The 13,287-nt window shown below is 44.7% G+C and overlaps 1 protein-coding gene across 1 annotated transcript; it reads right to left on the reverse strand.

Moving 5' to 3' along the window:
* Positions 1–6,048: 6,048 nt before the first annotated feature.
* Positions 6,049–12,806, reverse strand: LOC123077475 (FACT complex subunit SSRP1-A). The gene is made up of 16 exons (XM_044499755.1): positions 12,534–12,806; positions 11,492–11,677; positions 10,417–10,522; positions 10,204–10,340; positions 10,003–10,086; positions 9,821–9,918; positions 9,607–9,715; positions 9,418–9,504; positions 9,228–9,320; positions 8,380–8,577; positions 8,101–8,252; positions 7,857–8,007; positions 7,662–7,760; positions 7,360–7,566; positions 6,709–6,787; positions 6,049–6,432 (listed from the first exon to the last, which is right to left on the reverse strand). Exons 1-16 carry the CDS (start codon positions 12,585–12,587, stop codon positions 6,305–6,307), a joined length of 1,968 nt encoding a protein of 655 aa, XP_044355690.1. The 5' UTR covers positions 12,588–12,806; the 3' UTR covers positions 6,049–6,304.
* Positions 12,807–13,287: the final 481 nt, after the last annotated feature.

Genomic DNA, 13,287 nt, shown 5'->3' on the forward strand with positions numbered 1-13,287 from the left:
ATTAGTAGGTGGTCTGCATACCCACACAAGAATTTCTTGGAAGCTTCAACAGGAATCAATGGCTTGTCATGTGTTAGCTCATTGTGCACATGCCACACCCGCCAAAGTACCATGAGAAGGAGCATGCGTTGTGTGTCATTGAGCTGCTGGATTAACATGAGCAACCAATCAGGTTCAGAGTTCCATAGTGCTTCATCTGATGGGAGATCCCACACAGATTTCATTGCATCCCATAGGTGCCTAGCATGAGGACATCGTAGGAGTGCATGGTGTGTCGTCTCTTCCTCTAGCCCACAGATCGTACATATACCATCAGGTTCCATGTGCCTACGCTGCATGTTGCTCCGAGTGGCTAATGCTTCGCGCACAGCTTTCCAAGCAAAGATACGTACTTTAGGTGGTGCTCCACATTTCCACAGGAGGTTCCATGCTGGTCTGAATCCATCAGGTCTTGTGCTGGACTCACCGACACACTGTCGGGCCATGATATTATCTCTGATCATGTTATACGCTGAGCGGACTGAGAAACGCCCATGTTTGTCTGGTTGCCATGCGATAACATCATCCCCCAACCGCTTAGATGCCTTGATTTTCAGTATATTTGCGACGTCTATTGGGAAAAAGTGTTGCCTGAGGATTGGAACATTCCATGTGCCATCCGCGTTCAGAAGTTCGGCCACCCATTTGAGTCTGCAGCGGCGCTTAGGCGTGATCGGTTTGAAAGGTGCACCATTTGGGATCCAGGGGTCGCGCCATATTCTGATGTTTGCTCCATTTCCGACACGCCATATATACCCTTGCTTTACCAGTTCCAAGCCATGTTCAATAGCCAGCCAAGTGCTTGACCCATTACCTGTAAAAACTGTATCTGTAATATTGCCAGACGGGTAGTACTTCGCACGGAGAACCTGAGCACAAAGGCTATCCGGAAATTCTATGAGACGCCATGCTTGACGTGCTAACAGAGATTGATTAAACAACCGAAGATCCTTGAAGCCCATACCACCTCTTCCTTTAGGCCGTAGCATGCTGTCCCAACTGACCCAGTGGGTCTTGCGTTTTCCTTTCTCTGCTCCCCACCAATACCGATGGATCATCTGTGTTAAATCATCGCATAGGCCAACTGGGAGTTTGAAGACACTCATAATATACACCGGTAGTGCTTGCGCCACCGCTTTGATTTTTATCTCCTTCCCGGCCATGGATAGATGATTATCACCCCATTCCATTAGGCTCTTTGCTAGCTTCTCCTGTAGGCTCTTTAGTTTCCCTTTGCTCATCCTGCCATCGAGTGTTGGTAGGCCAAGATATTTGGCTTCGAAGGCGGTTTGTGTGACTTGCAAGATACTCCTAATACCCTCCTGAATTCCTTGCCGACATGCCGGGCTGAACAAGATTGAGCACTTTTGTGGATTTATCATTTGTCCCGTACCTTTAGCATACACTTCCAGAACATGCTTCACTCTATGTGCTTGCCCCACTTCTGCTTTAAAGAACAAAAGTGTATCATCGGCAAAAAGCAAGTGTGATATACCTGGTGCTCGCCGGCATACCTTAAGAGGAGTTATTGTGCGTTGTGTTGCTTCACGTTGCATCAGTTCAGAGAGACCATCAGCAATAAACAAGAACAAAAACGGAGACAGTGGATCACCTTGGCGAAGACCTCGAGTTGGGGAAAACGAATCAAGCAGGGTTCCATTGAATTTTACGGAATAGCTCACCGAGGTCACGCAGGACATGATCCAATCTACCCATCGGGGAGCAAAACCCAAGCTTTGCATCGTTCTTCTAAGAAAATCCCAGTCAACTCTGTCATACGCCTTTGATAAATCCAGCTTGTACGCACAGAAGGAGTCTTGTTGTTTCTTGCAGTGTTCAATAGTGTGAAAACATTCAAATGCCACCAGTGCATTATCAGTCATCATACGTCCAGGAACGAAGGCACTCTGGTTTAAGGAGACAATCTCACCCAACAATGGACGTAGTCTGTTCACCAGGCATTTGGCGACGATCTTGTACAACACCGAGCACAAACTGATGGGCCGGAAGTCCTTCAATGTCTCTGGTTGATCAGACTTGGGGATCAAGACAATAGCGGTTGCGTTTGTTTCGGATGGCATGTGTCCAGTTGTGAAAAATAGCCTTACCGCAGCAACCACAGAATCCTTCAAAACAGCCCAATTTCTTTGATAAAACCTAGCTGGAAACCCATCTGGTCCTGGGGCCTTCAGTGGTCCTATTTGGAACAGTGCATCTGCGATTTCCGTCTCCGAGAACTCCTTGCATAATGTCTCATTCATCTCATCTGTCACCTTCTTCTCTATGAGACCAACAATCTCATCAGCATTTAGAGATGGGTCACGCGTGAATAATTCCTTAAAAAAGGATGAGGCCATTAGTTCCATAACTGACGGAGTAGACTGCCAAACACCGTCGTCATTTTTCAGTTTTGAGATTTTATTTCTGCGTGCTCGCCAAACCGATCTGTTATGGAAGAACTTGGTGTTACGGTCCCCCTCTTTTAGCCAATCTATGCGTGAACGTTGTAGCCAGAGGAGTTCTTCCTGGTAGAGCAGCTCGTTCATGTTATCAGACAATTTTCTTATTTCATGTTGGTCACCATCAGTTTGCAACAGATGATCCAGTTTCCTACGTGTTTTCTCAAGCTCACACATTACATTACCAAATCTCCTTCGGCTCCAACCTTGTAGATTTTGCATGACCGCATGCAGACCAGCCGTAACAGATGCTAGATTGCCATTAGTCTGGGTGGCTGCCCACATTTTCTCCACTAGCTCAGGTAGCTCTCCAGCACGTTCCCAGAGTATCTCATATTGGCTTGTTCGCCGACGCACCGAGGTGTGCTCTTCCCTTTGCATGTGCACTAAAATTGGCAAGTGATCCGAGCACGGCGATACTAGGTGTACCACGTGAGCATCAGAGAAGATATCTCGCCATCTCTCATCAGCCAAGGCCCTGTCCAATCTTACTTTCACATTAGCTCCACCTCTCCTCTTATTATCAAACGTGAACGGTGCCCCAGAAAAACCAAGGTCATGCAGTTCACAATCTTGCACCACTTCCCGAAAAGCAGCTATCTGATTGGCCGGTCGAGGAGTTGCAGACAAATGCTCACATTGCCATAAGGCCTCATTAAAATCCCCCATGAGCATCCATGGAAGGTTACTGTTCGCACGCAGGTCTGAGATTATGGACCACATCCGATGCCGGTTTTCAGTACGGGGTTCCCCATAAACACAAGTAAGATGCCACTCAGGATTAGACGGGGAGGCACGAACATAAGCATCAATCATTCTATTGTTCTTAACTTTAATCTCAACTGATAACTGATCATTCCAGAACAGAGCTAAACCACCACTCTGACCTTCATTGTCGACACCGCAAAAGCCACGCAGACCTAAGCGATGACACAAACGACGAACTCTTTCAGACTTTTGCCTAGTTTCACACAAAAACACGAACTGTGGGCGGTGAGTTTGAACGAGGCCGGTGAGATCACGAACTGTCGAGGCGCCTCCGATTCCCCGGCAGTTCCAACTCAGGCCTATCATTGCTCCTGACGGGGCGCAACACGCGTCCCCGTCAGGTTGCCGGCAGCCCCGTGGCCGGTCGCTTCCATTTGTGTCTGCTGGTCCCTAATCTCTGCGTCCATCTGCACATTCTCCTCCACCCTTCCCCTCTTCATATCACCTCCAGTAGCCCCTTCTGCAAATATCAACACTGCTTCTTGTGCCTTAGGAGAATCTGACAGTATCCTCATGTTTGCACCGACAACCGCGCGCGCGTCGGGGTTTGCCGCCAGGAGTGCTTCGGTTCCCTCGCCGGACGGCTTCCGGCGGGCAGCATCCGCGAAGGGAGCCCCATGATCGCCCCCACCACCCTTCGAGTACACCTTCGCATTCACTGACAGCTTACCGAAGGTTCGCGCCGACGACGAGATCAGCCGTGCAGTGGAGCGCAGCGGCTTCTGCAGCATCTGGGGAAGGGATCGATCAGGCGGATCACATAATTTCAGGTGCCTCCCCGGACCGCCCCTTGGGCTTGATTTGAATCCATCTACAGGAAGTATCTTGGCGGAGGAGCTGTAGAGCGAATCCATCCCGGACTCGTAGCATGAACCAGGTGGAAATCTAGACTGGGTCGTTCCATAGCAGTAGACTGCGGGATCGCTTCCGCCCTGAGGGCCGAGCGATGTGGGAGCGGACACAGCCGCAACAGGGCCACCATGGCGTGGAGGCGCACATGCGGCAACAGTGCCGACCACCGGCAGGCCCAAGCCGGACGGCGGCGGCGGCGGGGGCGGGGCCCCATGGTCGCCAGACTCCTGAAACCCTAGCATAACGTGCGCGGTCAAATTTGTCAAACCTTAGGTGTGGCAACCTTTGGCAAAGTTGTTACTTTGTTCATTGACATTAGAAGAGCTAGCATCTCGTCCCGTCCTTTCATCACGCAACTCCACACCCCTATGATATGCAGCTTTAACTGAAAATTTGCCTTTTTGGCTCAAAGTGCCAGGAAATTTGGTCCTCCATCTCTGCTCTCACAAGAATGGACAGAGCGTCCTTCACATCCACTTCATAAAACAGGTCACGTAACAGTTCCTCGTCCCAACTCTTAGTTACCGGGCCGATCAGATTAGACACACGGGTGATCACTGCATTTCTTCACTGCGAAATTGGTCGTCTAGTTGTTCCTCTTGGGATCCACGGATCTTCCTAAATCTTTATGTGTTCACCTGAACCCACATGCCAAATAATTCCCTCTTTCAGCAATGCAATGCGTTTCAAAATGCTCCTCCATGTATAAGAAATCCCATCTTTTTTGGTGGTCTCTAGAATTGAGCAATTCGGGTAATAACGGGTCTTAAAGACTTGGGCACACAAGGTATCCGGCGCTCCGGGGGTTTCTGGGCATCGCGCTGGTGAGAAGAGAAGGGTTGAGGCGCCTCTGGGGAAGCAGGGGGTGTCAAGCGCGTCCGTGCGCGTGTTGGGCACACGCCCTCGTTTTTTTAGGGAAGGACACACGCCTTCGTGCCTTCTAGCACGAGGTCGAAGACGCCCTTGCTCCTGGTGGGTTGGGCTGGCTGTTGGGCTGCTAGATAACTCTCTCTCTCTCTCTCTCTCTCTGTGTGTGCGCGCGCGCGCGCATGTGTGTGTGTGTGTTCTCTCTTTTTTTTTCTGTTTTCTAATTTTGCAATCTGTATTGAATTTGGTTTTCAAACCAAATCAATCTAGTTGCTTCTAAAAATTATTATGTCAGCTCAATGGATTAAACCAGTGGCACATAAAAATATTCAGAATTATTGGAACTATAAAATTATTTGTAGTCATTTATAGCTCCAATTGAAATACTTAGTGGGCTAATTCATATCCCAATTATGTCCTGGAAAAATGTGCACCATTTTTTTTAGATGTTTTCACCTTGTTCCATAAATCATGAACATTTTTAAGGGCATTTTGGGTTCATTGAAAAGATTTGATTTGAACCCGGTTGAATTAATTATCTGCTAGGGTTTGATCATCCCAATTTCAAATTTAATTGAAATTTAAACATGATGCATGGATGCTTCTAAATGCAACTATTTACAAACAAATATTTTAGATATGTGACAATATTACCGCCATGATTGTCTCTGCTTCTCACCGCTCTCTTGGGGAATGGATAGGGGAACAAGAGGAAACGATCAGGGCGAGGGGTGGTGGGTATTAGAGACACGTTCATGTGGTTCTTATAGGGAGCAAACAGTTCCCAAAAGGTGACATGGCGACAAACCCTACGTCATGATTCATGCCCGTCATCCGACTGTCTAGAGAGCGTCGCGCGGAAAACAGGCCTAGCGAACGTGAGATAGATAACATTTTGGTAGTTTTATTTCACTTTTCGGCAGTTGCATATGTTTTGGGATATTTGTTTTATTTCATTTCATTCTATAATAATTGGCCCGAGGTTTACCCAACGAGTGGACAAGATCCCTGAGCCCATGACCAAAGGTAGGTTATCACCGAACGCGTTCACTTGCCTCAAAAAAAAAAAACATAAGTAGAACCTCCCTCTTCCTCTCAAAAGAAAAGACCCATAAGTAGCCCCTTCACGGTATGCAGGTTCATGTTAGCATGCGTGTTCTTCTTCAAACTGCGCTATGACGATCAACAGATGCTCGTTCTTCTTGTTCAAACTGCACTATGGTGATCTACAGATGCTCGGTCTTCTTGTTCAAACTGCCCTAGGGTGATTTACAGATTCCTCGATCGTGTGGACTGCTGAGTGCACAAGTGTGAGTCTTCTAGTCAGAGCCATTGCCGGACCCGGCGTCCACGTCCACTGGGGCAGCAGCGCGGTAGGCAGCAGATTCCTTCTCGTACCGCTTCTGGTCGGCTTGAGACTGCAGAATGTAAGGTTGCTTGTCTTCGGCTGCTCATGACAGGGAAAGCAAGGAAATCATGAGCACAAGGATTTTCTTTTGTTTGTGAACGCAACTGATATGTTACACGTGCGAGAGGAAAATGCATTAGGGCACATAACGGAGAATAGTACTCCCTCCGTCCCAAAATTCTTGTCTTAGATTTGTCTAGACTAGATATGGATGTACCTAATACTAAAACATGACTTGATACATCCGTATTTAGACAAATTTAAGATAAGAATTTTAGGATGGAAGGAGCATATAGGAGTAGTTTAGAATATTACTTGACATCTTTTGCCAAATCTCGCCAAGCTTCTTTGCAATATCGGTTGGAGCCAAATCTGGATTGCTGTCCTTCACACCCTGAGCCAAGGAAACAGCAAATAAGCCTTTGTTTAAGATCTCACACTAGCAGGTATATATGCTCCAGAAAGAATTCAGTTACCCACCAAGGAATAATGCTTAACCAAAAAGGAGAAAGCTATATATACTGCCTCATATAACTGAGAAAATGCAGTTGAAAATTAAACTCTTCGTGTACATGGTTCATTTGTCGTCCCCTCCCCTAGTGCCATAATTTATTATGACAATAAGCTTTAGTTCTTCTATCTCACTGAAGGACAACCTCTTTTCTTCAATACTTCGAAAATTCATGACCAATGATATGCATTTCTTTACTAAATAGTTTTCTGTGCTACCGAATTACTACAAAAAGAATCTCCGATCCCGAGAATGAAGTTCAGGATTCTTTACGCGAAATAGCTCTAGTTTTATTCAGGTATACTCATTAATTTATGAATTACTCGCTCCGTCCCATAATATAAGAGCGTTTTTTACACTAGTGTGGTGTCAAAAACGCTCTTATATTATGGGACGGAGGTACTAGAGTAGCTAGTTAGCAGCTCTGTTTCGGATAACTGGTCATAGTAACTTACTGCCCGCTCAGCCATTGAGAAATACATGAATGGCATCATTGGTCTTTTGGGGGCGTTAGGATCTTTCTTCTTCTTTGGTTTCCTTTTCTCTGAACCTTCGCCATCCATGCCCTTAGGCTTCCTTTTCCCTGAACCTTCGCCATCCTTGCCCTTAGGCTTCCTTTTCACAGGTGGCTTTGAACTACGGGCTTCCTTTTTGGATGACTTCTGGAGATTAGGAGAGAAAAATAAACACCAACAGATCATTAGCAGAGTTGACTTCACACTTCAGACTTGCTACAGAAAATAAGAAATCTAACAACCTGTTTTTCGCCACCACTTTCACTTGCATCTGATTCCTCACCACCAGAATCATCAGTAGGAGATCCGCCATCATCCTTATGCAGAACAAAATCTTCATCCTGACATGAAATGGTAAAGAACAAGTATATTCAATGGCTTAGTAATAAGATTCACAAGTCAGCATCACGGAACAAGCCAACAAAAAGGCAATGTACCTCTTCATCACTGTCCTCACTACTCCCCGCCTGATTTTTTATTCTCTCTAGATGTGGATCAGGAGCAACATCATCAGTGTCCTGTAGAACATCTGTGACACCACTTGTACCTTGACCATCTCCAAGGTTCATTACTTTCAAGCCCTTTCCACTTGAAATTTACCAGAAGAAAGTGAAAAACACCCATAAGTCTTATGTATAAATTTAGCAAGAGGGGTGATGAAGCCAACAGAAAGGCACGTACTTGATAAAGTTGAAGAGGTTACGGTATTCACTCCTCTGAATATTTCTGAAGAGATGCTCTTGGTCATTTTTTAGCTTGACCAGGAGGTCAAAATACTGAGATGACATACTGGCGCCACCAGCACCATGCCGTTCAAATTCAACAAACTCAATCTACATTAAATAGTATAGTAGTAAATGGGCATTGTGATTAAAATTCCAATGGTTGGACTATGATACACCGTTTCAGTAATGCATGAACGGATGAAAATTAGTTTATAGTTTATGGAAAAAGTAACACCTCTTCATCTAAAATGAGTGTAGGGGGCTTTGGCAGAAAGAAGAAACCCTTTTCAAGTGGATACAACAGTCCATCTTCAGCTTTGAGTGATGATTTAACTGCATATCCATTTTTGTAATTTCTGAAAGAACCCGGCCTTGTGACTTTAGCACCAGAAAGACCGCGGAGGACTTTGACGAATACCTCATGTACTAGACCCTATGGATAGATTGAACACTCCGTGTAAGTTAATTTGTCATGACAGGTAATTAACAGAACAACATAACTACTGATAAAGGAGAATATGTCATAACTGCTAATAAAGGAGAATATGTTAAGTAAGAACTGCAAATTAGTTTTGAAAATCAAACATCACTCTATAACAGAACCTTCTATAAAATGTACAGGTTGAATTGAAAGTAATGCAATTATGTGCAAATAACCCTCCCACTGAGACCTAATATTGTGTGACATCCATGCCCACCAAATTTGTCTCTACATCTAACTTGGTAGTTGGTGGAAGCACCATTAGGAAGATATGACCATATGATCTGTCCAAAAACCATGTAGTGTTAATTTTATATATAATTTGTTATTCAAATGACATTCTTTTCGAAACAAAAGAGTTGCCTGCTTGGACTAATTTAAGCCTCAGCTTTAAATCCAATTCAAGGTCGGATTATTGAAGCAGCTCTTTCTATCTCAGCATACATCTAGGTGGAGTTTTTAGTACTAAAACAACATACTTGCCATGAGCAGTTCTCATGCATAGTTTATGATTTCATCTTAGAAGACAGATTAGCGATTCCATTTTAACTGAACAAACAAAAGCAAAAGAGTATATTTTATCAAAGTAACAAAACTTTCACCTGATAAGATTCCACTAGCCTATCCTTGTATTTTTCATCAAGCAACTCTCTGCTTAATTTCATGTTTTTTTGAACTACTGTTTCCGTCTCAAACTGTCAGAGAATAAGAGAAACAGTCAAACAATCAAGTAACCAAAACATAACATAGCATAACATCCAAACATCACAAATAAAATTTGCAGCACATCACCTGAATGACAATGTGAGGATATAGCGTTTGTCCTTTACGGATTGGCGGATCAAGAGTGACAACCACAATTGTATGAGGGTTGTTTGACTGCAAATCACAATCGCACGAGACAACTATTTTCATGTCTAGCATCAACAATATGAACAACATCAAATCTGTGCACGCCATAAAATAGAGAACAAACATAACCTTTGGCAAAACAAAGAGGCGAAGAATGCTGCTATATTGGATTTTAAAATCATTAGCTTGTCCTTGAAGGCGCAGAAATGGAAGGTGAAGCTCAACAGCGTATCGTCCTCTGCATTGCCAAAGATCTGTTAGTTTTGGGAGGTAAGCATAGAGAAGATAATCATAAAGAGGTCAGCTTGAGTTTCCAATACGATCAATTATCCATATATCCCACCTTGGTGTAAGAATAGCTATTCCTTCAAAGGTGACAACTGCCTCTCCAGAAGAGCCGGAACCATTATCAGCCCTATCAAGTATTGCCTCCCACAGTATCTACAGAAAGGAAAATCAAAATAAGAAGATTCCAATAGTCAGCATTTCACATTTCAATGTGCTTCATGTTGCATATCGCGTCACCTGAGCCGAAGTACGATTCTCGTTTCCAGGAAATTGAGTATTTGACGTGGGTACATGAAAACTCATATCCATGAGCGAATCTTTCTACAACCACAGGAGATTATAATTCAAAATCAAATTCCAACTTGCGCATGAGGAATAAGTGCTAACTAATACCATAAACAACAAATGATAGAAAGAGTGAGTGGATACGCTACAAACCTCATTAGCACCAGTAGTATCATCAACATGGAACTCCAAGAGAACATCTGTTTTGCCTTGCATCTGGGTCTGTGAGACGTCTGCTAGAGAAACTTCAAATGCTTGCTTCGATTCAACCATAAAGGTAAGCATGCTTCCTATAATAGAAAGTGTGGCTCAAAATATAATTAAAACTGAATATTATTTACAGAAATTAAAGGTCAAGGAGCTTACCAACTATGCCAATCCCTCCCCAGTTGTGACCACCAACAGATAACTGCTTTTCATCTGGTGAGATGCCCAAATTCTTTTGCATGAAATTGATCAGGCTGCTTACATCCTGCGAAAGGAAGTTCATGATGAACATTGCATCAGCAGAATACACTGACCTCAGCACTCATTGTTGCTAGCAAGTTCATACTCATAGAGTTGACTGCCAATATTCTGGGGGGGATCCCGCTTGTCTAAGGCAAACTGGATGGTTAGTCTAATTTTGAGACGCATCTAATGGTAATTCCACCAGAGAACAATAACAACGTGCGAATCCACTATAGAATAGTAGTGAAAAACTGGAAGGCTCCCATTGAGTGAGATACATCTCAATAGAGTATCCAGACACTTTTCATGGTGATAGCATGATTAAGACAGCATCTTGCATAGATTACACAAGTGCTATTGCGTAAACTGTTCCTTCAATATTTCCTGAAGGTTCACATACACATAATGTATCCTTCACACAGAAGATAATCAATTCTGCGAGACAAATTCAGTTACACCATATATGATACAAAGAAACATAGCAACGAGTTTGCAACTTCGTCCTGATTCAAATACGGATCACACGATACAGACTAGGATGTCTCAACCGCAGGTCTGGTAAGAAACATATGGCGAGTTCATACAATAAACATATCAAATAGCAGAATATAGATTACTAATGTTACATATACCTGGTTTGGGAAAACCAACATGTTCATCATGAACATAATTTTCAGCCATACAAACATATACAATGTATGTTACAATAACATGACTGCAATACAGCAAATCAAGAAGGGAAAACCCATGTCTTCATGAGTGTTGATGGTGCTACAAATGTTAGTTCTACTTTTAATCTTGTAGGTTTAGCAAAGTAGTGAGCATCAGGATCAAAATTTTCTGCTAAAACAGTTCCTAATATTGTGCTCAGATAGTCATAGATCATACCGCAAACATTTATCGCGTTTCTAGCAGCCTCTTCACATCAGATCTAGCATGTCATTACTCAATTATTAAAAAAGGGGGAAAGAGTGATACGGCAATTAATAACCTGTTCGCGGAAGCCAATAAATGTGTAGGACAGGCCATCTTTGATTCTGACTCCAAGCTGATATGCCCTGGGGACTTTCATCCATGTCACAGAAGTTAAATCAGCTTTGTCGATCTCAATTGTCTTTCCTCCACCTTGTCTCTTCCATGCGAGCCCTCCAGGGTGCACTTTAAACTGACCAAGATTCTGTACAGGAGCAAGAGTAATAAAACATGACAAGATTCTCAATGTACTGAAACAATAATTAATCAAATAATATTCATAAACACCAGTGGACATCTTCAAAGAGTAAAGGAAGGAAGTCATAACTTGCAGCCTCAAAGTCATTAAGTACTAAAGGTGGTACGACATAACTCTACATGAAGATTATCAAAGACGCATTGATGAGTGATGACTGGCGCAAGCATTGAAAGTCAAGGGTCAGAGAAAGCTTAAGTGTACATAATTCAGATAAGTACGCTGTACATCAGAAGAAACATTTGCAGCCATGGCCAACATCGACTCTGAAAGTCTGAAGCATGAAAAAAGTGAAACACGCTTTCTAATTTGCAGTAAGTACACGACATGCTAAATCATTTGCAGATCAGAAGCTCATGCCTAATTCGACAAATCCCACAACAGGGTCTCAGGTTTGGGAGCAATCCTGCCAACTCCCGGTAGTTCTAAAAGTCCCAATTCGCTACAGCAGCAGCAGCGCCGACAGAGAACTGAAATTTCCCTAAAACCCTCGACAGAGATCGGGCAGGATCAGGAAACCAAACAATTCGGAGGGGAAGACGTCTCCTACCAAGCACTCGCCTAGCAGCGCAACAAAACAGAGCGCAAATGCATCCTCGTACGACGCGAAAACCCTAGAATCCGCACAATGCGCGGCCGCGATCGATCACCGCAGCAGAACGAACAAGCTACAGGGCCATCCGCTCGGCCGCCACCTCCGGCTCCTCGGAACTCTGCCAGCGGCGACGGAATCTCGCGAAACCCTAGGGTATGGAAGCAGGGGCGCGCGGGAGGAAGAGGGAGGAGGGGGGAGGGAGGCGCTCACCGTGCCGGTGCGGCCCCCGAGGAGAATGTTGTTGAAGAGGTGGCCGTCCGTCATCTCCGCCCCCGCCGCCGCGCGCTACGCCCCTCCGGCTCGACCGCCCCGCCCGCCTCTCCCGCTCCGCTTCTCCTCGGCGAAGCGAACACGGGTGCCTCGCTTGCTTCGATCGGCTCCACGGATGGAGAGAGGTGATTGATCTTAAGCGCGCGGCCGCGGCGCAGTGGCACTCGCTATTGGGAGATCATCGCTTACAATCGGCCTGCGGGCCCTGGATGTCAGTGCAGTTGTGCCGTGCACCCGTCTGCGGAAAATGAGCATAATAAAGACTAAAATTGAGCTTAATCGCTAGATTGATTTTTTTTAGGCAATCGAGAGAGTTGGGCGAAAAAAAAACATCTGTTAACGGTTTCCATTACTTTTTTTAGATGAAAAACATCTGTTTAAATATAAAACATGGAGACTGCCAAGCGTCAACCGAGCGAGTTGGGGGAAATTTGGTCGGCTCGCCAGCCGTATGATGTGCTGCATCCAAACCATCGAAGTGTGCTTTCTCTGCGTATTACAAGCCATTGAAATGTATCAAAGAATGTGCTCTGGGCCACCCCAATTCAGGTTCCGCGGGAGTGGTTTTCTTTCTTTTTCTTTTTGTCGGCACCAGCTCTCTAAGCTGGCGCTCACAGCCGCCTGCTCGTGGGCCAGCTCATGTGGCGAGTGCTCGATCCATCCATTTGAAAAAGAAGTTCATCGAACTTGAAAA

Source organism: Triticum aestivum, chromosome 3D, assembly GCF_018294505.1.
Source record: "Triticum aestivum cultivar Chinese Spring chromosome 3D, IWGSC CS RefSeq v2.1, whole genome shotgun sequence".
Taxonomy (NCBI): domain Eukaryota; kingdom Viridiplantae; phylum Streptophyta; class Magnoliopsida; order Poales; family Poaceae; genus Triticum; species Triticum aestivum.